Source organism: Sus scrofa, chromosome 3, assembly GCF_000003025.6.
Source record: "Sus scrofa isolate TJ Tabasco breed Duroc chromosome 3, Sscrofa11.1, whole genome shotgun sequence".
Lineage (NCBI taxonomy): Eukaryota > Metazoa > Chordata > Mammalia > Artiodactyla > Suidae > Sus > Sus scrofa.
Window position 1 is genome coordinate 41411309 of NC_010445.4, and position 25941 is coordinate 41437249.

The following is a 25941-nucleotide window of genomic DNA, read 5'->3' on the forward strand; positions in this document are numbered from 1 at the left end:
GCACTGCAGCCCTGTCACCCAGAGCTGTGTGAGCTGCGCGACTTCAAACAGGGATGAAGGTCCCCGTCCCTTCAGCCTCAGCCTCGATGTTGCCTCCCACGCCTTTGCAAGGAAAAGCGGATGAGTGGACCGAGTTCTGCCTACAGTTAACTCCCGCAGGATCCTCCGCCACAGCCCTCCTCACTGGCGCCCAGACCCGTGTCTCTCTGAAGCCTGCCGCCCAGGCTCCTCCTGCCCAGGCAGCAGCCAGAGCTCAGCCTTTGGAGGACACAGGTGCCCGGGGGTGGAGCCTGTTCCAGGTGGGAGCAAGCCCACGTGCCGGGCTGGGCCTGCTGGGGTCTGAGATGCACGTGGGGGCCGTGCTGGTCCCTCCCCCCTGCCCCCATGTCTGAGCGGGCGGGTGTGGGTGGGGGGCTCACCTCCCCTGCTGCCTCCCCAGTGACGTGGCAGACAGACATGGGCACCTGGGGGCTTCGCAGACAGTGCAAAACCAGTGTTTATTCTGATTTCTTCCCGAGGTTCCCAGTGTCATCAGGCTGCTTTCTTTTGTCTGGGCACAGCTGAGCCACACAGAGCACCAGGTGGGCCTGGGGCGAACAAGGCACAGAGGTGAGTCTGGCGTCAGGTGACACCGACTGCTGGGGCATCGAAGCACCAGGAGGGAGGAGGGACGAGGGACGCTGGCTATGTCCAGGGGCCCGTCAGGAGGATACAGGACGCTGGCTATGTCCAAGGACGCCGAGTGACGAAGAGCCCAGTGTGTGTCCAGGGGTCCCGTGGTCCCAGCACGTGTCCTGTGACCAAGTCCTCGGACCGCACAGCTCTTCGCAGCCCCACCCACCAGGTCCTCCCAGGCCCCGACGCAGGAGCGTCAGCACGAACCATAGCAGGGGCTGGAATTGCCTCAGGCCACCCAGGGCCCGGCCCCTCTGAACTCTACAACCCCAGGGAGACGGTGCACAGAGACAAGGCTCAGATGGACAGATGGGCGCCTGCAGGTGGGGAGCCCCCTGTGCGGCACGGAGCGGGGACCAGCCGGAGGACCCGGTGTGCTGGTGGGAGGGGGAGGCCCCGCGGAGGGAGCAGCCAGCGCAGGCGTCCAGGGCTGACCGCCTCCCGCCGCAGGTCTAGGCTTCGCTTCGGTACCGCAGGCGGGAGAACCGGTTCCTGACAGCCTGGTCACTGTCGGGTCCACCCTGGACCAGGTGGATCACCCTGCTGCTCGGAACGAGGTCCTGCACCTTGTACTTGGCCACGGAGACCAGGCCAGGGACATCCGGGCTGGCCGGGCCCGTCAGGAGGATACAGGCAGCGTGGCGACCTGGCTCCAGCAGAACCACTGTGGGGATGTGGCCGTCAGGTCCCAGTCCGGCCAGGGCAGGCCCCAGAGGCGGGCGGGCTGGGGCCCCTCGGAGGGACACTCACCGCGGGAGGCGACAATGTGGGCGGAGATGCTGGCCAGCTCGAGCAGGACGCCAGGCAGCGTCGGGTGGAACAGGTACAGGCTGTGCGGGGCGGCTCTGGGGTCCTAGGTGGACAGCGGGGCCTGAGGCTGAGCGGCCAGACTGCCCTGGGGCCTCGTGAGACACTCGTGACAGCGACCACACCCAGAGCTGCGACCCCCAGGGTTCCCCCCCACCCGCCGCCCGGGTCCCGTGGAACGCCAGCCCCAACGCTGCACCCCCCTTCTGCCCCTTCCCCCACCCGTCCCTGTCCGTGTCCCTTCTTGGGTGTCTTCCAGACGGAACCCCATTGCACCCCACTTCTGCAGCCCAGGCCACCTTCCCTGGGCTCAGGACACTGGATCCTCCTGCCCACCCTCCACTGTGGCTACTTATCCGCACTTGCCAGTCACCTGGGTGCACAAGGCCCCCCCAGGACTGGCTCCCGAGCGTGCCCATGCCCCAGAGGTACCGTCTGATTGGCGCCAGCCGGCTCGTGGAGGCCCCAGAAGAAGAAGGCAGAACGGTGGTCTGCAGTGGGCAGACTGGCGGGCTGCGGGTCCCTGGGGAGGCCCCGGAGGGCCTGGCTCCACAGGATGGCCCCGGAGCTGAGGTCCAGAAGCAGGATCTGGAGGGAGGGACAGCACGGGGCTCGAGTCCCTGAGGGCGACTGGGCGCCTGTCTCACTGAGGCCTCCTGCTCAGCTACGGGCAGAGGTGACACCCGGAGGGGGCACAGCCAACCTGTCTGTCGGTGCCGGTCCCGTTCTCGATAACCACGGCCAGGGTGTCAGGTTTGTAGTGGCCGAGGACGGGTTTTCTGGAAGAACAGAGACGAGGGCTCAGGCGGGGCCTCTGGAAGGAGAGGCGGCCCCACCTGCACAGGCCAAGGCTGCCCACACTGGGGTCCGCCCAGTGCAGGGTGGCACCAGGGGATGGGCAGTGGCCGGTGGCAGAAGCACATGGGCCTCGTCTCTAGGGCTGCCTCCCGGGAGAACCGCATACCTGTGGATCTGGGCTGCACCAAGGGTCCACCGGGGTGCCAGGTCCTGACCGTCCAGCAGCATGCAGGCCTCCGAAGTCACGAGAAGCAGGTCCTCGCCCGCCTTCCCCGGAATGGTCATCACGTAGCGGACGGCTCCCCAGCTACGCGGGCAGCAAGGATATGGGAGTGGGGGGCAGACTCTCCCTGCACTGGCCACGGCTGCTCCCCTCAGCTCCCGGGGCTCAGCCCCGGGGTCCCCGCTGCCTCCAGTCTCAGACTCAGAGGAGACCCTAACTCCACGCAGGGACCCGTGAGCCTATGGGGGGGGCATCTTCTCCTGCTGTTTTTTTAAATTTTTTTTTGCTTTTTAGGGCTGCCCCCGCAGTATATAGAAGTTCCCAGGCTAGGGGTGGAGTTGGAGCTGTATCCGGCAGCCTACACCACAGCTACGCCAGATCCAAGCCACATCTGCAACCTGCACCACAGCTCATGGCAATACCAGATTCTTAAGCCACTGAGCAAGGCCAGGGATCGAACCTGCATCCTCATGGATACCAGTCATATTCGTTTCCCCTGAGCCATGACGGGAACTCCTCTTTTCCTGTTTTTATCCTGCTTCTGTGTGCTGGTTCCCTGAGGCTCAGCCCAGGCTGGGCTCAACACCCCACACGAGGACCTGGGCCCGCCCCACTGCTCCTCGGGCTAGGGCCCCCACCTGGAGCCACCCACCTGTGCAGACGTAGCTGGTGGGAGGTGGCATTGAGCATGTCCTCCCAGAGGGGGTCTGTCTTGAGCAAGCTGTCCCTCCCGGTCGCCTTCTCGTAGAGGCCCTTCACTGAGAAGCCACAGAGGGAGCTCTCTGTAAAAAACATGCGTGGTCACGCGGGCGTGGGTTCTCCCCTTCCTGGTGACAAGGTGCTCACCCCCACCTCCTCCCAGGTGCAGAGTTGATCTGAGACCAGCAGGCTTGCAGGGACGCTGTCCTGGGTGCCTTGGAGGCCACGTACCGCAGGGGAGCAGGACGTAGGGGGCACCTGTCCTGGTGACGTGGAGGATGGCGCCACTGGTCCCGTCCACACCCAGGCTGCCTGGGGGGCCAACCAGCTGCCCGGTGCTCCCGGAATAGATGTAGCCGTTAACCTGCAACACGTGGGAGGGTGTGAGGCGGCCTGGCCTGTGGGCGGGAGGCTTGGGCAGGAGAAGGTGCGGTGGTACCTGCTTCTCCTCCCGGGTGAGGACCAGCAGGTCCGGGGCGCCGTCCGCGTCGACGTCAGGCACCCAGAGCAGAGGACTCAGGATGGACGTGTTCCCCCCAAAGCTGTTGGGGTGGGTCCACAGGGTCTCCCCTGAAACCAAGCACGGGGCTCCTGAGCGCTGGCTCCACCTTCCACCACAGCCCCACCCCCGAGCACAGGTGTGCACAGGTGTGCACACAACACGTGTGTGCGGCCGGTGGGCCCCTCAGGCTGGTGCTGCAGCGTCACTCTGGCCAGCACGGCCCCCGCCTCTCACCTTGCCCCACCTTCCGCGTGCGGCCCTAGAATGTCTCAGGCCCCTGGATGGGCAGGGCCTGGGGTCCCGGCTGCACCTCTGCGCTGCGCTCAGGGCAGAGAGGGGGAAGGTGCAGGGCCTGACCTGACGGCTCTGACAGCTACGATCTGGTCCACACCCCTTTCTAAACAATCCTCTTTTTTGGGGGGGGGGCCACACCCATGGCATATGGAGGTTCCCAGGCTAGAGCTTGAATTGGAGCTGTAGCCGCCAGCCTATACCACAGCTCACAGCAATGCCAGATCCTTAACCCACTGAGTGAGGCCTGGGATCGAACCCGCGACCTCATGGTTCCTAATCAGATTCGTTTCTGCTACGCCACTACGGGAACTCCCTTCTGTTCTTCAACTATCTCCAGCTTTACTTTTCCTCTATGTCCTTGAAACCACACCTTGCAAAGGAAGTGCCACTACTCGCTAAATGCAGCACCAAGGCACCCAGTTCCTTAGGCGCAGCCCACAGCCCTCAGGGCTCCCTGGACGCTGCCAAGGGCCCCAAGGCGGCAGCCAAGTTCTCCCCCTCTGTGCTCCCCACCCACCCCCCAAAAAAGGCCACTGGCAGGACTTACACTGAGGCCACAGCTATGATGGGTGACTCCTCATGCTGTCCCCTCCCACCCCGAGCCTTTCTTCCTGCCTAGTCTTGCTGCCCGAGCCCCTGGTGGACCCTCCTCGGAGCATCCTGGTGTCAGACCGTGTGCAGAGGCCCAGGGCACCCACCTCGGGACGCAGCCTACCTGTCACCAGGTTCACCGCGATGAAAGGGCCGGGTCTGCCCAGGAGGATGCAGGCAGCAGGCGCCTCGCCGCCCCTCGGCTGGGGGCCGGTACACTCCACCAGGGCCCCGTTCTGGGCCGCCGGCCTCTCCCAGAGAATCGTGCCATTGGCCCCTGACGCAGCGGCCACAAAGGTGCAGGGGGAGGAGAAGCCTGGATGGAGAGACCCAGCACTGCGGGCCGAGCGCACCTGCCCGTGCCACACCTGCCCCAGCTCCTCCCCCTCGTCCCGCCCCGTGTGGACCCCAAAGCAGGGGATGCAGGGACGGCCTCCTGGTCCCTTCCTAGTCCTGCTGGAAGGAGGGGCCAGGTGAGCGTTTCCAGAAATTCTCTCAGCTCCTACCCGAGACACTCTGGATAGAAACGAAGTTACCTTCCTCAGCACAGGCGAGGCTGACGTTGCTGCCGCCGTCGGAGTTCTTATAAAGGAAGAGGACATCTTGGATCCTGTCCTTGTTTATGTCGCTGGTGGCCAGAAAGTCATAGGCGACTGAAAAGGAAACCACGGCTCGGTGCCCAGGCCTGGCGCACCCACCTCTGCGCGCCCTCAGGGCGCTGCCCTTCCCCCGCTTGCAGAACAGCGGCGAGACCTGCCTGATGGGGTGGCTGAGCATCGCAAGGGCGCGCTCTGGACACCTGCTCGGCCAGAGCCCCTGCCTCACCTGCCTGGGCCCCCAGGGCGGCGCCCTCCTTTCATTCGAGGGCTCAGACGACAACCTTCACGCCTTAGAACCAAACCCCCAAAGCACGAGCCTGGGCCCTCCCTTGCCTCACTCCATGCCCCCAAATGAACTCGAAACGGACCAAAAACCCAACGGAGAGCATGAGGCTCTTAGAAGAAAATGGGAATCCTCACGACCTTGGGTGCAGGAACGACGTCGGGGACAAGACGCCGAAAACACAGGCATCAAAAGGAACCAGCAGATGAACCGGACACATCGAAGGCATCATCCGGAGCATGGCGAGACCAGCCGCAGACGAGGAGAAGATATCCACAACCCATACATCTGGGAAGGGTTAATATCCAGGGGACACAGAGCACTCCTACAGCCCAGCAACAAGCACCCAGTTCAAAAATGGGCCAAGTGGAGCTCCCGCCGTGGCTCAGCGGAAGTGAATCTGACTAGCATCCTTGAGGATGCGAATTCAATCCCTGGCCCCGCTCAGTGGGGTAAGGCTCCAGCGCTGCCGTGAGCTGTGGTGTGGCTCACAGACGTGGCTCGCATTGCTGTGGCTGTGGTGTAGGAGGCTGGCGGCTGCAGCCCCCATTTGACCCCTGGCCTGGGAACCTTCATGTGCCACGCGAGAAGACCTAAAAAGACAAAAGACAAAAGAAAAGGGGGGGGGGCACAAACCTGAAGATCTGTTTCTCCTAAGATAAACAAATAGTGGAGTTCCCTGGTGGCCTAGCAGTTAAGGACCTGGCGTTGTCACTGCTGTGGCACAGGTTTGATCCCTGGCCCGGGACCTTCTGCATGCCTTAGACATGACACACACACGCACATGCACACACACACAAAGAAACACAAACAGTCCATAAGCACATGAAAAAATGCTCATCATCACTAGTAATTAGGGAAATGCAGATCAAAAGCATCATGATACACCATTTCAAACTTGTTAGGATAGCTATTATTAAAAAAACAAAAAACAACAGTTGCAGAACCTGGAGCCCTGTGCTCTGCTGTCGGGGATATAAAGGGGTGCAGCCCCTGTGGAAAGCAGCCTAGCGGTTTCCCAAGAAGTTAAAAACAGAAGTAGCACAAGATTCAGCAATTCCGTTCTCGGGGTATACACTCAAAATAACTGAAAGCACAGGCTCAAAGAGTTACTTCGACTTGAATGTTCAAAGAAGTATTATTTACAACAGACAACAGGCGAGACAACCCACGCGTCCATGAACAGAAGAATGGACAAACAAAAAGGGATCCGGGCAAACGACAGATTATTATTATTGTCTTGTCTTTTAAGGGCCGACGGAGGTTCCCAGGCTAGGGGCTGAATCGGACCTGTAGCCCCCGACTTGTACCACAGCCACAGCAATGCGGGATCCAAGCCACATCTGCCATCTACACCACGGCTCACGGCACCGCCGGATCCTTAACCCACTGAAGGAGGCCAGGGATTGAACCCGCATCCTCACGGATAGTAGCTGAGTTCGTTAACCACTGAGCCACGACAGGAGTGCCTTTATTATTTTTCTTTAAAGTTATTTTATTACTATTTTTTTATGGCTGCACCCTCAGCATGTGGAAGTTCCCAGGGGCCAGGGATGGAATTGAAGCTGCAGCTTTGACCCGCGCTGCTCCAGTCAGATTTTTAACCTGCTGCACCAGATAGGGAGCTCCGAAGTGCTTACATTAAAATGGCAATGTTTTGGGTGATGTGAATTTTACTGCAATTAAAAATAAAACTGAATACCAGATACAAGATTTCCAGAATCATGGAGGGAAGAGCGGGGCAAATTCTCTTCTCTAAAAATAACAGAATGAGATAGACCTGGGAGAAGCCCGCCTGTCGGGATGCTGGCCCTGGACCACAGGCAGACCACCAGTTGAGAAGGTCTCATTTAGGAAGCAGTTCTAAGCCTTGGGTCAAAAACAGTGAGAGTCTGGCATCGAAACCTGGGGCTGCTCCCATCCCGCCATCCCTCAGCTGGACACCCGACAGGCTAAGTTTAAAAACCAGCAGCTAAAAATAAAAATAAATTAAAAAAAAATCCAACCCGGCAGCTTCCCGCGAGGGGCCGACTGCTGAAAACCTAATGGACTCCGGCCCTGATCAAGGGCAGGCCAGGGCTGCAGGCAACCCCGGTGAGACATACTCGGCAGAGAGGAAGGCCAGCCGGCACCTGCCAGCCCCGGCTGGCCCTGGGGACACCCCGCATGCCCGGGCGGTCTGCAGCCTGCGCACTGGCATGAGAGCTGGCAACGGCTGCACTCCACACCCCCGCACACTAAGCCACGCAAAACCTCACTGCAAAGAAAGCTGCTCGGTGTCCCTCACGAACAGAGAGCTCACTGGCCACCTGAAGATGTGGTCAGGACACAGGGCTCTGTCCCAGGGACACGAGGCGGCCTTAACATCGGGAAATAAAGACAATACGCCCTGATGTCAATAAAGGACAGGAGTTCCCGTCCTGGCTCAGCAGAGATGAGTCTGACTCACATCCATGAGGACGGAGGTTTGATCCCTGGCCTCGCTCAGTGGGTTAAGGATCCGGCGTTGCTGTGGCTGTGGTGTCGGCCGGCAGCTGTAGCTGCGATTCGACCCCTCGCCCGAGTATGTCCATGTGCTGCAGGTTCGGCCCTAAAAAGAAAAAAAAATCCACACAATAACCCGCAGTGTTTCTGTAAACTATCAGATCGAAATTGAAAGTTAAACTCAGAAAATAATTCCTATCACCATAGCATCAAAGAGAACTTTTTTTTTTTTTGCCTTTTCTAGGGCTCCACCCGCAGCATATGGAGGTTCCCAGGCTAAGGGTTGAATCTGAGCGACAACTGCCAGCCTACACCACAGCCATAGCACCTCGGGATCCGAGTCACCTCCATGACCTACACCACAGCACACGGCGATGCGAGATCCTTAACCCACCAATCGGGGCTAGGGATTGAACCTGCAACCTCGTGGATACTAGTTGGGTTCGTTTCCGCTGAGCTGCAGTGGGCACTCCTTATTTCTCTGCTTCTAAGCAAGGTAACATGGCACTGGTTAAGGACAGTTAAATGCAACAGAACGGATGGCCAATTAGTTTCAGCAAAGGCACCAGGAAATTCAGTGGGGAAGGGACCATGTGGCCAGAAAACAGTGTGACAGCGTGGGGAGAGCTGATGGTAACACGCACCCCTCCTGTCCCCAGTGCCACAGAGCTCCCAGGACCAAGGAGGCATGGTGCCCTCTGACTCTGAGACGGTCCTGCTGGAGAGGAAGGCGCGTGGCATGGTTTCGGGACACCTCATCCTGGCTGTGCACCAAACACGAGGCCCAAAGAACCTCGAGAGGATCAGAGAACTAAACACGGAGCGAGGACTATAACGTTTCCCCCCCAAAAAAACAGGACATTTTCACGACCTTAAATTAGCCACACCCAGGCACCTGCAGCCACCTCATCGATGACAAAGGAGGCGGGGATGTACAATGGAGAAAGGACAGCTTATGCAGTAAGTGGTGCTGGGAAAACTGGGCAGCCACATGGAAAAGAAGGAAATTACAACACTCCCTAACACCATCCACAAAAATCAACTCCAGATGGATTCGAGACCTAGATCTAAGACCAGACACTACCAAACTCCTAGAGGAAAACAGGCCAAACACTCTCTGACATCAACGGCAGCAACATCTTCTCAGATCCACCTCTCAGAGTATTGACAACAAAAACAAAAACAAACAAATGGGACCGAATCAAACTTCAAAGGTTCTGCACAGCAAAGGAAACCCTAAATGACACAAAAAGACAATGCAAGGAATGGGAGAAAATCTTTGCAAGTGAATCGACGGACAAGGGATTCATCGCCAAAATTTATAAACACCTTCTGCAGCTCCATACCCAAAAAACAAACAACCCCATCACAAAATGGGCAGAAGATCTAAACAGACAGGTCTCCAAAGAAGACACACAGATGGTTAAAAAACACATGAAAAGATGTTGAACATCACTCAGTATTAGAGAAATGCAAATCAAAACCACGATGAGGTACCACCTTACACCAGCCAGAAGGGCCATCATCCAAAAGTCTACAAACAGTAAGTGCTGGAGAGGGTGTGGAGAAGAAGGAACCCTATGACACTGTGGGTGGGATTGTAAATGGGTGCAACCACTGTGGAAAGCAGTATGGTGATGCCTCAGAAAACTAAACATAGAACTACCATTTGATCCAGCAATCCCACTCCGGGGCATCTATCCAGAGAAAACCACGACTCGCAAAGACACGTGTACTCCAATGTTCATTGCAGCACTATCTACAGTAGCCAAGACATGGAAACAACCTAAATGTCCATCGACAGAGAGTGGGTCAAGAAGATGTGGTCCATATACACAATGGAATATTACTCAGCCATCAAAAAGAATGAAATACCCGCATTTTTAGCAACATGGATGGACCTAGAAATTACCATGCTAAGTGAAGTCAGCCAGACAATGAGACACCAACATCCAATGCTCTCACTGACATGTGGAATCTGAGAACAGGACAGACAGAACTTCTTTGCAGAACAGATGCTGACTCACAGACATTGAAAAACTTATGGTCTCCGGAGGAGACAGTTTGGGGGGTGGGGGGATGTGCTTGGGCCGTGGGATGGAAATCCTGTGAAATCAGATTGTTATGATCATTATACAACTACAGATGTGATAAATTCATTAGAGTAATTAAAAAAAATTAGGCACAGAGGTTTTAGACGCGAACAGCACAATCCACACGAAAAACAAAACGGGAGACTTCGTCACAATTTAAAACTTTTGTGCTTCAGAAGCTGCCCTGAAGAAAATGAAGACAGGGCATTCCCATCGTGGCGCAGCGGAAACAAGTCTGATGAGGAACCGTGAGGTAGCAGGTTGGATCCCCGGCCTCGCTCAGTGGGTTAAGGATCTGGGGTTGCTGTGGCTGTGGCATAGGTGGGCAGCTGTAGCTCCTATTGGACCCCTAGCCTAGGAACCTCCATATGCCGTGAGTGTGGCCCTAAAAAGACAAAAAAAAAAAAAAAAGAAGATGAAGACAAGCCCCAGACAGGTGGCAGATGTTCACAAGTTGGAGGAACGGTGGAAGACATATCTGGAAACATAACTTTTATAACATGATAATAAAACGATCATACTTTCCCCCTCATTTGAGGGTTTTTTTTTTTTTTTTTTTTTGCTGCTCTTACAACACGCGGAACCCGTGCCGCAGCAATGACAATGCCAGATCCTTAACCACTGGGCCACCAGGGAACTCCAAAACAATCACACTTTTAAGTGCTTGGAAGATCTAAATAGACATTCGCCAAGGACGCGAGAAGGGCTAACAACCACGTGAGCATCATCAGTCAGCAGGGAAATGCCAGCTGCAGACCCTTCACCCGCATCAGGAAGGCTGCACCGAAAAGATAGCTGGGGAGTTCCTGTCGTGGCTCAGCGGTTAACAAACTGGACCGGTATCCATGAGGATGCAGGTTCGACTCCTGGCCTCACTCACTGGGTTAAGGATCCTGCGTAGCCGTGGCTGTGGTGTAGGCTGGTGGCTCCAGCTCCCATTCAGCCCCTAGCCCGGGAACCTCCATGTGCCGTGGGTGCCGTCCTAAAAAGACAAACAAAAATAAAAAATAAAAATAAAAATGATAGACGGCGGCAAGGGTTACAAGGATGCGGAGCGGCCACACGGCTGGGGGCGGGAGGGGGCAGCTGCTGTGAAGCCTGGCGGTGACCTGACTTCAACAGAAACTCCCAGGAGGTTCAACCCGAGCGACCCGCCCGAGGGGAACGAAAGATGCATCGCGTGGGCATTTGTACAGAGTCGCTCGTAAGCCTCAAAACCTGGACACGATCCCTGTGCTCGCCAGCTGCTCAGCGCACGGTACCTGGTCTCCGTGCAAAGGAACCTGTTCGGCGCAAAAAGGCAGGGACATGCCCCGGGGATGCACTTGCGCGAGGGAAGGAAGCTGGAGGGCCGTCTCTAAGGGCCCATGCGTGTCAATCATCCAGGAAAGGGCGGCTGGTGGCTCCAGGGCTGGGGGGGTGCTGGGTGAGCCAGGGCTCTTGGACCAAACCTGGACGGTGGTGACAGCTGCTCAGATGTCGTCTTTTTTTTTTTGCTTTTTAGGGCCATACCCAAGGCATATGGAGGTGCCCAGGCTAAGGGTTGATCGGAGCTACAGCTGCCAGCCTACACCACAGCCACAGCAATGTGGGATCTGAGCCGCGTCTGTGACCTACACTACAGCTCACAGCAACACCGGGTCCTTAACCCGCTGAGCAAGGCCAGGGGTCGAACGTGCAACCTCATGGTTTCTCATGGTTCGGCTGCACCACATCGGGAACTCCAGGCACTCAAGTCCTAAACTGACTAAAAATCACTGGCCTGTAGGCTTAAAGCAAGTGAGTTCATCATGACACATAAACCACATCTCAATAAGGCTGACAAAAATCAACACACAAGCACAATTACGCACCAAACTCTGAACGAAACTGACCAGAGACCAGGCCTTAAGGAGAAATTGACCTTATGCCACCAGAGCCGGCCTGGAGTCTGCGCAGGGAACATTCCACGGCGATCAGAGCCCACGCCCACTGATACGGGGCAGCAGAGCGTCCTTCTGGAGGAGAGCCTCCTTCCCGGGAGAAACCCGACTGCACGTCCCTGCCCGGCCACCAGGCCCCAGCTGCCACGCGCGGGGGAGGCCCGGGCCTCGCCCAGGGCGGCCTCTGCCACCCTCTTCTAACGGCGGCAGGTTCCCAGGCCAGGGCTCGAACCTGCGCCACAGCAGCAACACCAGGGGATCCTCAACTCGCTGCACCACCAGGGAGCTTCCTCGCGGATGTCTTTTTAATTCAGAGACGTAAGCAAAGGGGCCGCTCTCCTCTCCCGACCCCGCCCGCCCGTCCTTCCTGCAGTGGGAGGGAGCGCAGGGAGGCCAGGGGGCGTCCCAGGGGGCGGACGGTGCGGACCCCTGCCCTCGGGCGCACCTGCCGCGTTGTAGCTGACGCTCCACGTGGTCCCAGAGGCCAGGCGGTCGGGACACGGGATGACGAAGGACACCACGAACACTGCCAGGAGGAAGGCGAAGAGCGAGAGGAAGAAGGCCACCGTCCTGCAGCGGGACAGGCCCGCCGGCGCTGCCGGCTTCGGGTTCGGTTCCTTCGGCGCGGGGTTTCCGGGGCTGTCCTGCGACTTCCTGTCATCGTTCTTCAAGGGGTGGATTTCGGCTTCTAAGTCCTTGTGGTCTGTCATCGTGCACAGCCCCCAAGGTCACCTCCTGGCCGCTGTGGTGACAGAAGGGGAGCTGAAGTCGCCACGGTCACTGGGGGGGCTGGTGCCAAGGCGACTGCGGGTGTCAATCCGAAATGGAACCTACATAAAGGGTGGTGAGGCTGCGCTTCAGGAGGCTGTGGGTTCAGAAGGAATCAGAGAATTACCGTGCGGGCAGGTAGGAGCTGCCGGCTCTCAGCACATGGGCGTCTCCCACCTGTGCCCTGGGCCTCCCACAGGGCGCCCGGGCAGATTAAACATTAACTCAGCCCCTCTGACTGCCTCGGGGGACGTGGAAAGGGCGGCCTCGGCGGTCACAGCCCCTAGGGGAGGGGCTCGCTTACTCACTGTGTGACCTGGGGTGAGCCGCTGGATCAGACCACGCCTGGAGTCCTTCTCTGTGAAAGGGAGACAACGCCTTTGAGAGACGTTTGAGGATGAAATTAGTAAATGGATACAAGGCCCTTGTGACAGTATGGGACACAGTAAGCACTGCAACGCGAACCATTTGTACGGATAAAAAGGGAGTCACGGAGGAGCAATGCTCTCCCTCCCACTGGCTGCACCAGGGGTGGTCTGGGGAGGAGACCTGGGGCAGCCACCTCGGGAAATAAGATGCATAAGCCTTTGCAATGAGCCAGGACTGAAAGAGCGTGGGTGCTGACAGCTGGACACCTCCACCGGCAAGCGGAGCCCTTCATCATGGGCCAAGAAAGAAGCGTCTGTCTTGCGTAAGCCAAGAGATAGGGCATCTTGGTCTTTTGAAGCAGGCAAACCAGTGTCCTAACTGACACAAATTGCATGGAGAGGCTGGAAGGGATGGAAGGGTCTGATGAGTCACAACCCTCATCCGCCCAGAGGGAGGCTGTGCCGAGGCTGAGCAGCGGGACGCGCATGGGCTCCCTGGGTGGTGGACGTGAGACGGGAAGAGACGAGAGGGCACGACCCGTCCCTTTCTGACTTTAACTGTTTCTCTCCAATTACTGCATAAAAATAATTCATTTAAAGACCCGTGTATGCACCCTCTGGAGCAGCTTTAGGAATAAGATGATAAGCGGCGAGGGGAGGCGAGGAGGGGGAGATACTGGGGCCTTGGCTTGGCCGGGCTGGGGCGTGGGGGGCGGCCGCCACCGTGGACATGGTCTGGTGGTTCCTCGGAGGGTCAGACCCGCAGGAATCGTCTCATGCGGCAGCTCCGCGGCTGGACGCCTGCCCAGGAGAACGGAGGACAGGGACTCACACGAAAGCCTGGACAGAGCCTGGACAGAGCTCTGGACAGAGCTCAGAGCCTCTTATTCACAGCAACCTGCGTATCCCCCCAACAGGTGATGGGGTCCACACGACAGAGTCCTGTGCAGCCTTGAGCAGGAAGGCAAGGACACCTGCCCCAGGGGTGGGGGATGGGGGGACCAAACCTCAAGAATCATGATGCCCGGTGAGATTATCCAGAGTTGCAAGGTCACTGACCACATGATGGCTCTTACAGGAAGCGTCCAGAACAGGCAGATCCTTGCAGCAGAAAGTAGGTGGGTGGGGGCGGGGCGGGGAGGGCGGGGGGCCTCACGGGGGAGGCTTCCTTCTGGGTAAAGTGGCTACAAAATCCATGAGGGCACTGAATCCAGAACCTAAGTCTTAGGCTGTGTGTATGTTACCACAACTTCAAAAGAAAACCAAAGCAAAATGCAAACACTCTCCAGGGGCTGACACGTGGGTTTTCAACCCCTTGGGGTCAGAAAAGGTCTGCCTGTCAAGGAACAGAGTTGGACACAGGAAATCCAACAAGGACCAGACCTGTCGCCGGGAGATGGGCAGGCCTGTCCGGTGGGCCCCACCTGGCACATCCAGCTGTGCCCCAGGGAGGGGCTGGGAAATATTTAAAGTGCATAGATTCTTTTAGCAAAGAAAACTCAATGAGAGACCAGAATGCTATAATTCTTGATTTTAAAAGCTGTATCTTTAAAGTTATCTCTGTTTTTTTTGTGTTTGTTTTTGTTTTTTGGCTCCATCCACAGCATGCAGAAGCTCCCAGGCCAGAGATTCAACGCGAGCCACAGCAGTGACAACACCAGATCCTCAACCCGCTGTGCCACCAGGGAACTCCTAATGTTCTCTTTCTCAAGAGCTTTAAAATTTGGGGCAAGAAACTCCAGCTTGGAGTTTCTGTTGTGGCTCAGCAATAATGAATCCAACTAGGAGTTCCCATTGTGGCCCAGTGGTTAACGAATCCGACTAGGAACCAAGAGGTTGCGGCTTTGATCTCTGGCCTTGCTCAGTGGGTTAAGGATCCGGCGTTGCTGTAAGCTGTGGTGTAGGTGGAAGATGCGGCTTGGATCTTGTGTTGCTTCATCTCTGGCGTAGGCCGGCGGCTACAGCTCTGATCAGACCCCTAGCCTGGGAACCTCCACGTGCCGTAAGTGTGACCCTAGAAAAGGCAAAAAGACAAAAAAAAGAAAAAGAAAAACGAATCCAACTATTATCCAAGAGGATGCAGATTCGATTCCTGGCCTCGCTCAGTGCGTTAAGGATCTGGTTTTGCTGGGAATTACGGCGTGGGCTGCAGACACAGCTCGGATCCCGAATTGCTACAGCTGTGGCTGTGGTGGAAGCCGGCAGCTGCAGCTCCAATGAGAGCCCTAGCCTGGGAACTTCCATATGCCATGAGAGTGACCCTAAAAAGCAAAAACAAATAAAAAATAAAAAATAAAAAATAAAGGAGTTCCCGTCGTGGCGCAGCAGAAACGAATCCAACTAGGAACCATGAGGCTGCCAGTTCGATCCCTGGCCTCGATCAGTGGGTTAAGGATCTGGTGTTGCCATGAGCTGGGTTGTAGGTTGCAGATATGGCTCGGATCCCACGTTGCTGTGGCTGTGGCGTACGCCGGCAGCAACAGCTCCGATTAGACCCCTAGCCTGGGAACTTCCATATGCTGTAGGTGAGGCCCTAAAAAGACAAAAAATAAAAAATTTCCATAAATAAATAAATAAAATAAAAACAACTGTCGGGTTATTCTGCAGGTGTGGCAGCATGCTGAGTGGTCCACGCACTGAAACACTGTTTTCCATGTGAGGGGCAGGGGGCGGGCGTGGATGAAGGGGGTCCCAGAAGCGGAAGCTGAGCCCCACACGGTCCCAGTCATCAGGAATTTGCCATGTTCTCAACTAAAATCTGCTCTCCTGCAATCGCCTCCTGATCTGTGCTTTGAAATCATTTCTAATCCCTTTCCCTACATGTAAGCCTTTCCAGCATCTCAAGGGGGTTGGTGAAAATTTATATTCAGCAGGTTGTCACCTGCTGCACCCATACCTGTGGCTCCGACGCGGGTGACGGGCCCTTCCGGGCCCCTGAAAAGCCTAATCCTAACATGTCCTGGTGGTCTGTGTCCCCTGAGGACAGCCCTCCCTCCCAGCCCTCCTCCTTCGAGGCCGTGGAAAATGCCATTGTGTGTAGGAGCCCTGCTGGTCTTTCTAAGCAGGGCTGCTGCTGGTTTTCTCTTGGGAGTGGAGGTGCTTGCTCAGAGGGGAGGCCACAACTGAGGAAGCCTCTCCCCCTCATGGAGCTGCCCACAGGTGGGCAGTCAAGGGGGCCGAGATGGGAGACCACCTCCTTTCCCAGGGACCCTGCATGCCAGCCAAGGTTCCTTAGAACTTAGAAAGTGGCTTGGCTGGAAGGAGATTAGACAGCACCCGGAATCGAAGGGGAGCCCAGAGAGTCACACTCAGAGAACGGGTGGGCGTCAGGGAGGCCAGGTGCCCGAGGCCACAGCCCGCCCACGGCCACAGGTGCTGGCACCAGGCCCTGTGCCCCCAGGCTCTCTCAGGGGGAACCCAGGACAGGCCACCTGCAGGTGCTGGTCAAGCCCCCCCACCCCCCACACACCCTGTCCCCTCTCCCGTCAAAGTGGAGAAGCGGCAGCAGGAAGCATCACAGGCCGGCTTGGGCTGAGCCACGCAGGGCCCAGGGCGCTGGGCAGCACACTGAAGGTCGTGCTCCCCTCTGGCAAAGTCTGGCCTCACGATGCATTTTCACTCTGGGGTTGGGAGCAAACAAATTTGAAACCTGAGGCGCTAGGCTCGGTTCTGGCGGCTTCCAGCATTTGAAAGGCCTCTTGGGGTGGATGCAGGAGCCACTGGGGCTGTTTCGGCAGAAGCCCAGACTTGCTGAGGCCCTGGTGGTGGCCACGCCCCTTAGACGGGGTGGGAGGGACCAGCTCCACTTCCCACCGGGGCCTCTGGCTCCCAGAGCGAGGCCGCCCACCTGCTGCTCCTGCAGAATCACGGGCTCACTGGACCTCCTCTGAGTCCTTTCCTTCCCCTTCTAATCATTAACTGAGTTCCACGTTGGAGATTCTTTCTGATAAACAGGTGAAAGATTCCAGATCCTTCTCTGAAGGAAGGTCTCTATTCTTTTTTTTTGCTTTTTAGGGCTGCACCCATGGTATATGGAGGTTCCCAGGCTGGGGGGCCAATAGGAGCGACAGCTGCCGCCCTACACCACAGCCACAGCCACGCCAGATCCGAGCCACGTCTGCGACCTACTCCACAGCTCAGGACAACGCCAGATCCTTAACCCACAGAGCAAGGCCAGGATCGAACCCACAACTTCATGGTCCCCAGTTGGATTCATTTCCGCTGCACCACGACGGGAACGCCGGAAGGTCTCCATTCTTCCAGAGGGAAACCCGGGTAGGGACACAGCCGACCCAAGAGACGCCTACTCTGATGGGTGGGTGGAGGGATGACGGCCACACGCAAGCCCCTGGGGAGGGGACAGTGCGCTGAGTCCAGGTGTCTGCTCCCTCTGCAATCTGGCCGAGTGGAGGAGGCTGACCCCGAGCAGGCCGGGTCCCCTGCCAACGGCACTGCGGCTGTGCCAGTGTGCACCTGCGGCAGAGCCTCTGCGTGGGGACCACCTTAAGGGCTCAGTTGGGGACTGCCCCGAGCCACATCCACCTCCTGCCGCTGAGTCCACATTAGTTCCAAAGGAGCAGTTAAGATCGGGACAGAAGAGGAGCGCTTAGCAAGGGAGGGGCCCCGAGCTTTCAGACCTCGGCCTTCCTGTCCCAAAGGCAGGGAGCTTTCTGCTTTGTTTTGGGTGTTCCTGGCAGAAGATCAACCATGGCAGCGGCAGCGTCCGAAGCGATGCGAAGGTCTGAAAAGACGGCCCAGCCCCCTGCGCTGCATCTCTGAGCAGCGCTGGCTCCGCAAGCCACCTGGCGGTCACCTCCCTTCCCACCCTGGGGGCAAAAGATCCCCGTGTCCCCAGGACGCTCAGGGCACAGGGTCATTTGCGATTTTCAAAAACAAGCCAGCCGATCAGCCATCCAAGGGTTCTCGTCTCTGACAGAGCCAGCTCTGAGGCCTCGTCCTGGGCGCGCTCCTGACGCCACCCAAGGGAGTGCCTTCCTGCCCAGCCTTCCAGCCCTCGGTGGCAGCCCGGGGAGGGCAGTCGGCAGGCCCTCTCTGCTGGGGCGCTCACTCGCCTCAGGAGCAGGGGCCCAGCGCACAACCTGCCACCGTGAACACAACTGTGGGAACACAAGGGACTCAGGGCCCCAACCTGATCCTGGCAGGACCCAGGGCCTCTCCCTGGGCAGAGTTGGTATGTCTTCGGATGCCAGGCTTTCCTCATTTTGTTTCAAATCCCAGCTGCGGTTACATTCCACAGAAAGAGGGAGCAAGAGAAACTTAAGTGAAGCGTCTGCAAATCCAGTGTGGGCTTCTGCTTTGTTTTGTTTTGTTTTTTGTCTTTTTAGGGTCGTACCTGGGGCATATGGAGATTCCCAGGCCAGGGGTCCAATTGGAGCTACGGCTGCCAGCCCACAACACAGCCACAACAACGTGGATCCAAGCTGCGTCTGTGACCTACACCACAGCTCACGGCAACGTCAGATCCTTAACCCGCTGAGCGAGGCCAGGGAATCTAACCCGCAACCTTGTGGTTCCTAGTTGGAGTCATTTCTGTGGTGCCACGACGGGAACTCCCTCCAGTGTGTTTATTGGGGTCCTCGGGCAGGACAGGAACCGACAGGACAGATCCACAGCCACTGGCCTACACACTGTAAACAGCCCCACACGAGAGACAGGCATCCGGAAGCCCAACCCGGGCAAAAGACACGTATCACTCCGTCCGCTACACTCAGCGTGAGAAGTCTGAGGACAGGATCCTGGGGACCACCGAGCCAGTAAATCTCAATGGGAAAACAAAGTCCAGGTTTGCACACGAAAGGAAACGACCGCTGTCTAGCTACTGAAAAGGAATTAAGAAGTTTTCATCTAAAATAAAAGCTGTTGGAAGTTCCCCTGGTGGCTCAGTGGTAATGAGCCCAACTAGCATCCATGAGGACGTGGGTTCCAGGGCTGGTGCTGCTCAGTGCGTTCCGGATCCGGTGTTGCTGTGAGCTGAGGTTCAGGTCACAGCCGAGGCTCGGTTCCCAAGCTGCTGTGACTGCGGTGTAACCCGGCAGCTGTCGCTCCGATTCGACCCCTAGCCTGGGAATTTCCATATACTGCGGGTGGCGGCTGTTAAGGGCATGCTGTTCAGCCGTAAAGAATGAAATACTGCCGTTTGCAGCAACACGAATGGACGTAGAGTCGACCATACCAAGTAAAGTAAGACAAATATCATATGAGATCACTAATATGTGAAATCCAACCGCTAATGACACACAAGAAGATATAAGAAACAGACTCAAAGATTTGGAAACCAAATGTATGGTTACCAAAGGCCGATGGTGGGTTTGGACCGACATATGCACATCACCGTGCGCAGAACAGGTGGACTACACGGGTGTAGGATGGCGGCGGCGGCGGCGGCGGCAGCTCCGGTTTGACCCCTAGCCTGGGAACATCCATCTGCCGCCAGTGCACCCCTAAAAAAAAAGCAAAAGCCAAAAAAAAAAAAAAAAGATGCCACTGTGGAGGACAGCAGACTAAAGGGAGAGACCCCGAGGTTAAGAGGTGGGTCTCTGCGGCATTCGCATCTAGCGTTCTTTTCTGTCTGGCTTGTTTTTAACAAGCGTGTCTTAGGGTCAGAAATCAGAAATTGATTCATAGGATTTCCACAGTCCTTGGGGTTTTCTCTTGCTACTTCTGAGTTTCTCAAATGATAACTGTAAGGCCCACTTTCTTTCTCCTTTTTATAGTCACACCAACAGCATATGGAAGTTCCCAGGCCAGGGATCGAATTAGAGCCACAGTTCAGACTGTGATGCCAAGTTTGCAAAATTCTGAGCTAAAAACAGTGTTAAGACTTTAAGATATGCAGATAAGACTAAACAAAAGTTTCATTTAGTTTAAATCAATTTTTTTTCTCTTTAGGGCTGTAACCGTGGCTTACGGAGGTTCCCAGGCTAGGGGTTGAAACAGCTGCTGGTCTACACCACGGCCACAGCAACACAGGATTCGAGCCACGTCTGCAACCCACACCGAAGCTCACGGCAATGCCAGATCCTTAATCCACTGAGTGAGGTCAGGGATTGAACCTGCATCCTTATGGATCCTAGTCCGGTTTGTTAACCGCTGAGCTACAGAGGCAACTCCGAAACCAACTTTTTTTTTTTTTTTTTTTTTTTTTTTTTGCCATTTCTGGGGCTGCTCCCGCGGCATATGGAGGCTCCCAGGCCAGGGGTCCAATCGGAGCTGTAGCCGCCAGCCCACGCCAGAGCCACAGCAACTCGGGATCCCAACCTCGTCTGCAACCTACACCACAGCTCACGGCAACGCCGGATCCTCAACCCACTGAGTGAGGCCAGGGATCGAACTCGCAACCTCATGGTTCCTAGCCGGATCCGCCAACCACGGAGCCACAACAGGAACTCCCGAAACCAATTTTTAAAATACGCAAAGTACCTTTTCGATTGAAGCGCTTAATTTTCAAAGTATGATCTCTTTGATTCATGATCTGAAAATTCCCTTGGAAGAATGCTGTAAAGTTCAAAATTTTTAAATCAGGGGTGTTTCTAGTAACACATGTAATAAAGCTCAGAAAAGCCATACAAAAATTGGGGGTGTGTTTATTCATGTACCCCAAATGCTATTTTCTCCTAAAAAAGTTACCCAATTTTATTTTAAAAAGTTAAACCTCTTACTTCCATAATCTGTACAGAGCTATCGCCCCTCATTCACACAGCAGGGTCCCTCTTCTAAAGGACTGGAAGTGTACACAACAGAGCACGCGACGCACCACAGGGTGCCTGCTGTGCAACCCAATCTGCTGCATCCTGTGGGGCAGCCCCCCGGCATCTGCGCTGTGTCATGTGTGCACTGGCTTTGCCCGCCCAGCCTTGCTACGATTCGACCAGTATGGGAACTGATTCTCAGGGCGTCCTGCAGGCTGGCCCCCGCCGTAAGCCCTCTGCATCCTCCGAGTCTCCGCTGGGCCAGCGTCAAACCCTAGGCGGTTCTGGATGGGCCCACGGACTGGATCAGCCAGCTTCCCCCCCAGAAGTCCGCCTGTGTCTTTCAAATGACTCCAGATACCCCTCCCACAGAGACCGACGGGCACGGGGCCGTGTCCTCATGCCACACACACAGGGGACTTGCCCTCAGGGCCAGTTAAACAGGGGACAGAGCCTTCCAGAGCCATCCTTGGACACGGACGTGAGATAACGTCCACACTCTCCTTGCTCGAGGCCCGTCTTTCGCACAGACCTACACTCGCAAATCCGTCTCATCGCCTGTGTGCGCAAACGCTTGTCCCCAAAGCGGGCTGTTACAGACACAGGTGGCTCAGGAATGTCCCTTGCATCAGGAGGCCCGCGTGTCCCGACGGCAGTTCAGCCAGACGTCTCTGAGAGACACCCACGGCATCCTGCTGGGTGGTGCCAGATTTTCGGCTGAGCCCAGCAGAAGTCAGACAATGACAGCTACAGTGCTGAGCTGTTTATGCCTTGGCTTCGCCAAGCAAACACTCTCCAGACGCAGAACAGCCCCTTCACCCTCCTTCCAGTGAGAACACACTTAAGGTCACGCACGGTTCCTGGGGAAAGGGGACCTGGTCAGCGCTTGGGAGCCGGACCTCGGCCCGCGGTTCTGTTCCTGCCCGGGACACAAACTGTCGGCGCAACGGTGGGCAGCTCGCACAGTGCCCACAATGAGGTCTCCTGCATTGCAGACAAGTGACGGTCTCAGGCTACGTTGGCAGGTTTGCTGGGAGAACAGCCTTTCCCAAGGCTTTCTCCTGGGCTCCAAGGCAGATCTTAGACCCTTTGATTCCCCCACAAATCTGTGTTTCTTCTAGGCCTTAAGGGGAAGGGAAGAAGGAAAGCAGAAGCTCTTAGGAAGATGCAGTATAACTCCCACCTGACTGCTTCGAATCAACCCCATAAGACAAGCAGGTCATCAATTTACCTTTTTTTTTTTGGTCTTTTTAGGGCCAAACCCATGGCATATGGAAGTTCCCGGGGGCTAGGGGTGGAATTGGAGCTGCAGCTGCCGGCCTATGCCAGACTCGAACCGTGTCTGCAGCCTACACCACAGCTCACAGCAATGCCAGATCCTTAACGTACTGAGCAGGGCCAGGGATCGAACCCGTGTCTTCATGGATACTAGTCAGGTTCTTAACCCACTGAGCCACAGTGGGAACTCCACAATTTACTTTTTAAAAATCCTTATTTTAAAAAAACCCTTGGTCACGTGTTTAAATATTCCTCAAAGCCCAACCTACCCACTACCCAGATTCAACAACTGCCAACAGCAAGCCAACCATTTCCATCTGCAAATCAGCACATTCTTCCCCCATGTGCTACCTCCAATTTATTTATGTATTTATTTAGTCTTTTTTGTCGTTTTATGGCCGCACCCGCAGCATATGGAGGTTACCAGGCTAGGGGTCGAATCAGAGCTGTAGCTGCTGGCCTACACCATCGTCACGGCAACGCAGGATCCTTAACCCACTGAGCGAGGCCAGGGATCAAACCCGTGACCTCATGATTCCTAGTTGGATTTATTAACCACTGAGCCACGACGGGAACTCCCCTACCTCCAACTAAAAAAATATATATGCCCCAGTTTTTAAAAAGTTAGAGATGTGCCACTTGATCTCTGACATCTACCTCCTGGTTACTCATTTGGGATTCAGTGTTGTTCTTTTTGTACATTTGGAAATGTCCAACCAATCCTGTAGATTCTAACTTATCTCTTCAATTTAGCTCCCCTTTATTTTTTTGGGGGGGCTGCACCTGCGGTATATGGAAGTTCCCAAGCTAGGGGTCCAATCAGAGCTACAGCTGCCAGCTGACACCACAGCCACGCAACGCAGGATCCGAGCTGTGACTGTGACCAACAGCACAACACCAGATCCTTAACCCACTGAGTGAGGCCAGGGATCGAACTTGTGTCCTCATGGGTTTGTTACCACTGAGCCACGATGGGAACTCCTAGCTCCTTTTTTTCAATAGCCACTACTTGAGGTCATATTTTATAACTTCTCACCTGGATTTCTCTGGTCCTCTCAAATCTTTCCCGATACTATAAGAGACAGTTTTCTTTCTTTCTCTCTGCTTATTTATTTTTGCTTTTTTTAGGGCCACACCTGCAGCATTTGCAGGTTTCCAGGCTAGGGGTCAAATCAGAGCTGTAGCTGCCAGCCTACGCCACAGCCACAGCAATGCCAGATCCAAGCCAAGTCTGTGACCTACACTGCAATTCATGGCATGCCGGATCCCCAACCCACAGAGGGAGTCCAGGGATCAAACCCACATCCTCATGGATACTAGTCGAGTTCTTAACCCACTAAGTCACAATGGGAACTAGAACAGTTGACTTTTAAAACCTGATTTGAGATAGACAGCATAGATCAGACATGGGGCTCAGGTGGACTGACAGCTGTCCCTTCTCTCTATAAGGGTGCCTGGATTTTCAGTGGGTAAATCCACTTTCCCATGTGGTTCTGGTAACTTTGGGGAGGGCCCCTTACTCAGGCCTAGTCAGCAAATCCGATTCACAGTGACTAGGGCCCAACTGAATACTAGGTCCAGAACTTCAGCTGGAATTACAGGGAAGAGGAAATTAGAGGGAAGAGGAATTAGAGGGAAGAGGAATTGCAGGAAGGAACTGCAGGGGAGAGGAATTGCAGGGAAGAGGAATTGCAGGGGAGAGGAACTGTGTTCCACAGAGGTGGTAAGGGGAATGGCGCTTTTCAAACATGTTCACAAGCTCTGTGATGTGCCCCCTTCAAGGGCGAAGTCTTTTCTTGGTAACATCCTAGCAAACAGCATGCAGCAGGAGCAGGAGCAGAGTTCCAGACCTAGATCATAAACGGCCTTCCTCTCTGATCGCTTGCCCCGTGGAACACAACGTCGTCGAGAAGGAGGAGGGCCATGGGGGAGAGTCCCTGGGCTAGGAAATGAGGAGCTGAGGCCTTGAGGGAGTGAGCCGTCCTGGAGGGGACCCCCCCCCTGCCCAGCCAGCACCCTGACTGTAACCCCAGGAGATCCTTGAACCACAGTCACCTAACAAGTCACTCCTGAATTCCTGACCCACAGAACGTGATAATAAGTGTTTGATGTTTTAACCCATTAAACTTTGTGCTGGTTTGTTACTCAGCAGCAGATAACACAAGTAGTTACGACAGAGGCGGGCTCCTGAGGAGAAGAAAGGCAACACAGAGGGAACAGGGCATGGGTGTATGGGACGCGGGGGGACAAGTGAGACCCCCGAAAGCCATCACCGAATCCCGAAGACCGTCTTTAAGCCCCTGCCCTTCTATTCCTAGTCCTCTGGACTCCCCTGAATGGAAGCCCGCAGGCCTCCTCCAGCGATGGACATCATTTTTACGAATGCTTGACACCTCACACACTCCAACCAGTGCAACAAGGACTGAGACAACAGGTAAAAATGCCCCCCAAAATGTCCACTTGAGTGATGATAACAGGGTCGTTTCCATTGCACCCTTTCCAGCTCCGTATTTCCTCTTTAGCATGCTCCATATTTTGCTTATGTATCTTACTTATTATCTGTATGGCCTCATAGAATTGGAGCTCCTTGAGGACAGGAATTCTTTGTGTGTGTGTGTTTTTAGGGCCACACCTGTGGCACATGGAAGTTCCCAGGCTAGGGGTCCAATTGGAGCTGTAGCCGCCGGCCTATGGCACAGCCACAGCCACGTGGGATCCGAGCCACGTCTGGACCTACACCACCGCTCAAGGCAATGCTGGATCCTTAACCCACTGAGCGAGGCCAGGGATCGAACCTGGGTCCTCATGGATGCCAGTCGGGTTCCTTAACTGCTGAGCCACGACAGGAACTTTGAGGACAGGAATTCTGTCTGTCTGGTTGAGTGCTCTATCCTCGGCACCTGAAACAATGCCAGCCATCAGCAGACACTCTTATTGAGTGAATCTAAGCTGCGGCAGCTGCACACTTCCTGTGAGAAGGTGCAGTGACAAAACAGGTGCAATCTGGTTGTGGCTCAGAAAGACATTAGCTGCCTAGGGGGAGGTGAGCTCGCCGCACAAGCTCCTCACCTTAAATCACAGGGTTGCAGGTAACTGCAGTTGTCCACCTGATAAACCATCAGTCAGCACCCAGGGAATCAACCCAGAGGGAGCTGGGAGCTCCGCAAACCTAGTGTTCTCTCCCCTTTGAAACTCTGCCCGGCTTGACCTCAGTGAGACAGGCTGCAGGGAGTGAGCACCTCGGCAGATGAGGAACCGTCAGCTGAGTTTTGGGTTACTTTGCCAGGTGTCTAAAGGACTCTCTCCTAAGAAGAAGGCAAGTGAATCTGACCCTGGCGAGAGACAGCCCAGGGACATCCTGTTTTAGTCTTGGCATATTTTAAATGACTCTCAGGCAACCTATGCAGCATGGCTGGCTTGCTACTCTGCAGCCTACGTAGGGTGGGAAGCTTCCCAGAGCGAGTTAAATCCTGTCTTGGGGGAAACTGGGGCTGAGCTGAGAGCCACAGAAGCCTGGGCTGCGGGAATCGGACCTGCTGGGACCTGCTGATCCGCTGGGGCTGGACGGGCCGGCTTCTCCACCCACAGCGCGGCGCAGACACGCGTGGACTCCGAAACCGGGCGGTGGGCGAGGGCATGGGCCGGGGTCTCCGGGGCCCTGCTGCCGCGGCGGACAGACGCGGGCTGGATGGGTAGAGGGGAGCCTGGTGCGAGCCCCGGCGCGCACGCGCGAGCAGGACGAAGCCGAGCTACTCACCTGCGCCGCGCCCTGGAGCTGCTGCCAGCGCTGGTGCCGGGTTGCCCGGCTCTTGACGTCACTTCCGGGGCGGGGTGGACACGGCCCGGCA

The 25941-nt window shown here is 56.0% G+C and overlaps 1 protein-coding gene across 12 annotated transcripts; it reads right to left on the reverse strand.

The window, feature by feature from the left end:
• FAM234A (family with sequence similarity 234 member A) lies at positions 478-25941 on the reverse strand. Of its 12 annotated transcripts, none has more exons than XM_021086935.1 (14): positions 25851-25941; positions 13043-13096; positions 12805-12835; positions 12416-12712; positions 5126-5242; positions 4714-4905; positions 3642-3772; positions 3434-3566; positions 3156-3285; positions 2447-2587; positions 2186-2261; positions 1915-2070; positions 1426-1528; positions 478-1339 (listed from the first exon to the last, which is right to left on the reverse strand). In XM_021086935.1, the coding sequence occupies exons 4-14, from the start codon at positions 12678-12680 to the stop codon at positions 1128-1130; spliced, it is 1656 nt and encodes a 551-aa protein (XP_020942594.1). In that variant the 5' UTR covers positions 12681-12712; positions 12805-12835; positions 13043-13096; positions 25851-25941; the 3' UTR covers positions 478-1127. The 12 variants fall into 12 exon arrangements, with proteins under 12 accessions (XP_020942594.1, XP_005655176.1, XP_013843193.1 ...); XM_005655119.3 differs by having other exon boundaries at positions 13047-13096; positions 25851-25940; XM_013987739.2 differs by having other exon boundaries at positions 13047-13116; positions 25851-25926.

Bases quoted from the DNA above. Each gene is read 5' to 3' on its own strand.
- FAM234A (XM_021086936.1), bottom strand. From the start codon at position 12,680: ATGACAGACCACAAGGACTTAGAAGCCGAAATCCACCCCTTGAAGAAC. The intron at 3,286-3,433 runs GTACGTGGCCTC...TGTTTTTTACAG, and splicing joins CTACGTCCTGCTCCCCTGCG to AGAGCTCCCTCTGTGGCTTC. The intron at 2,588-3,155 runs GTGGGTGGCTCC...CTGCCCGCGTAG, and splicing joins CACCAGCTACGTCTGCACAG to CTGGGGAGCCGTCCGCTACG.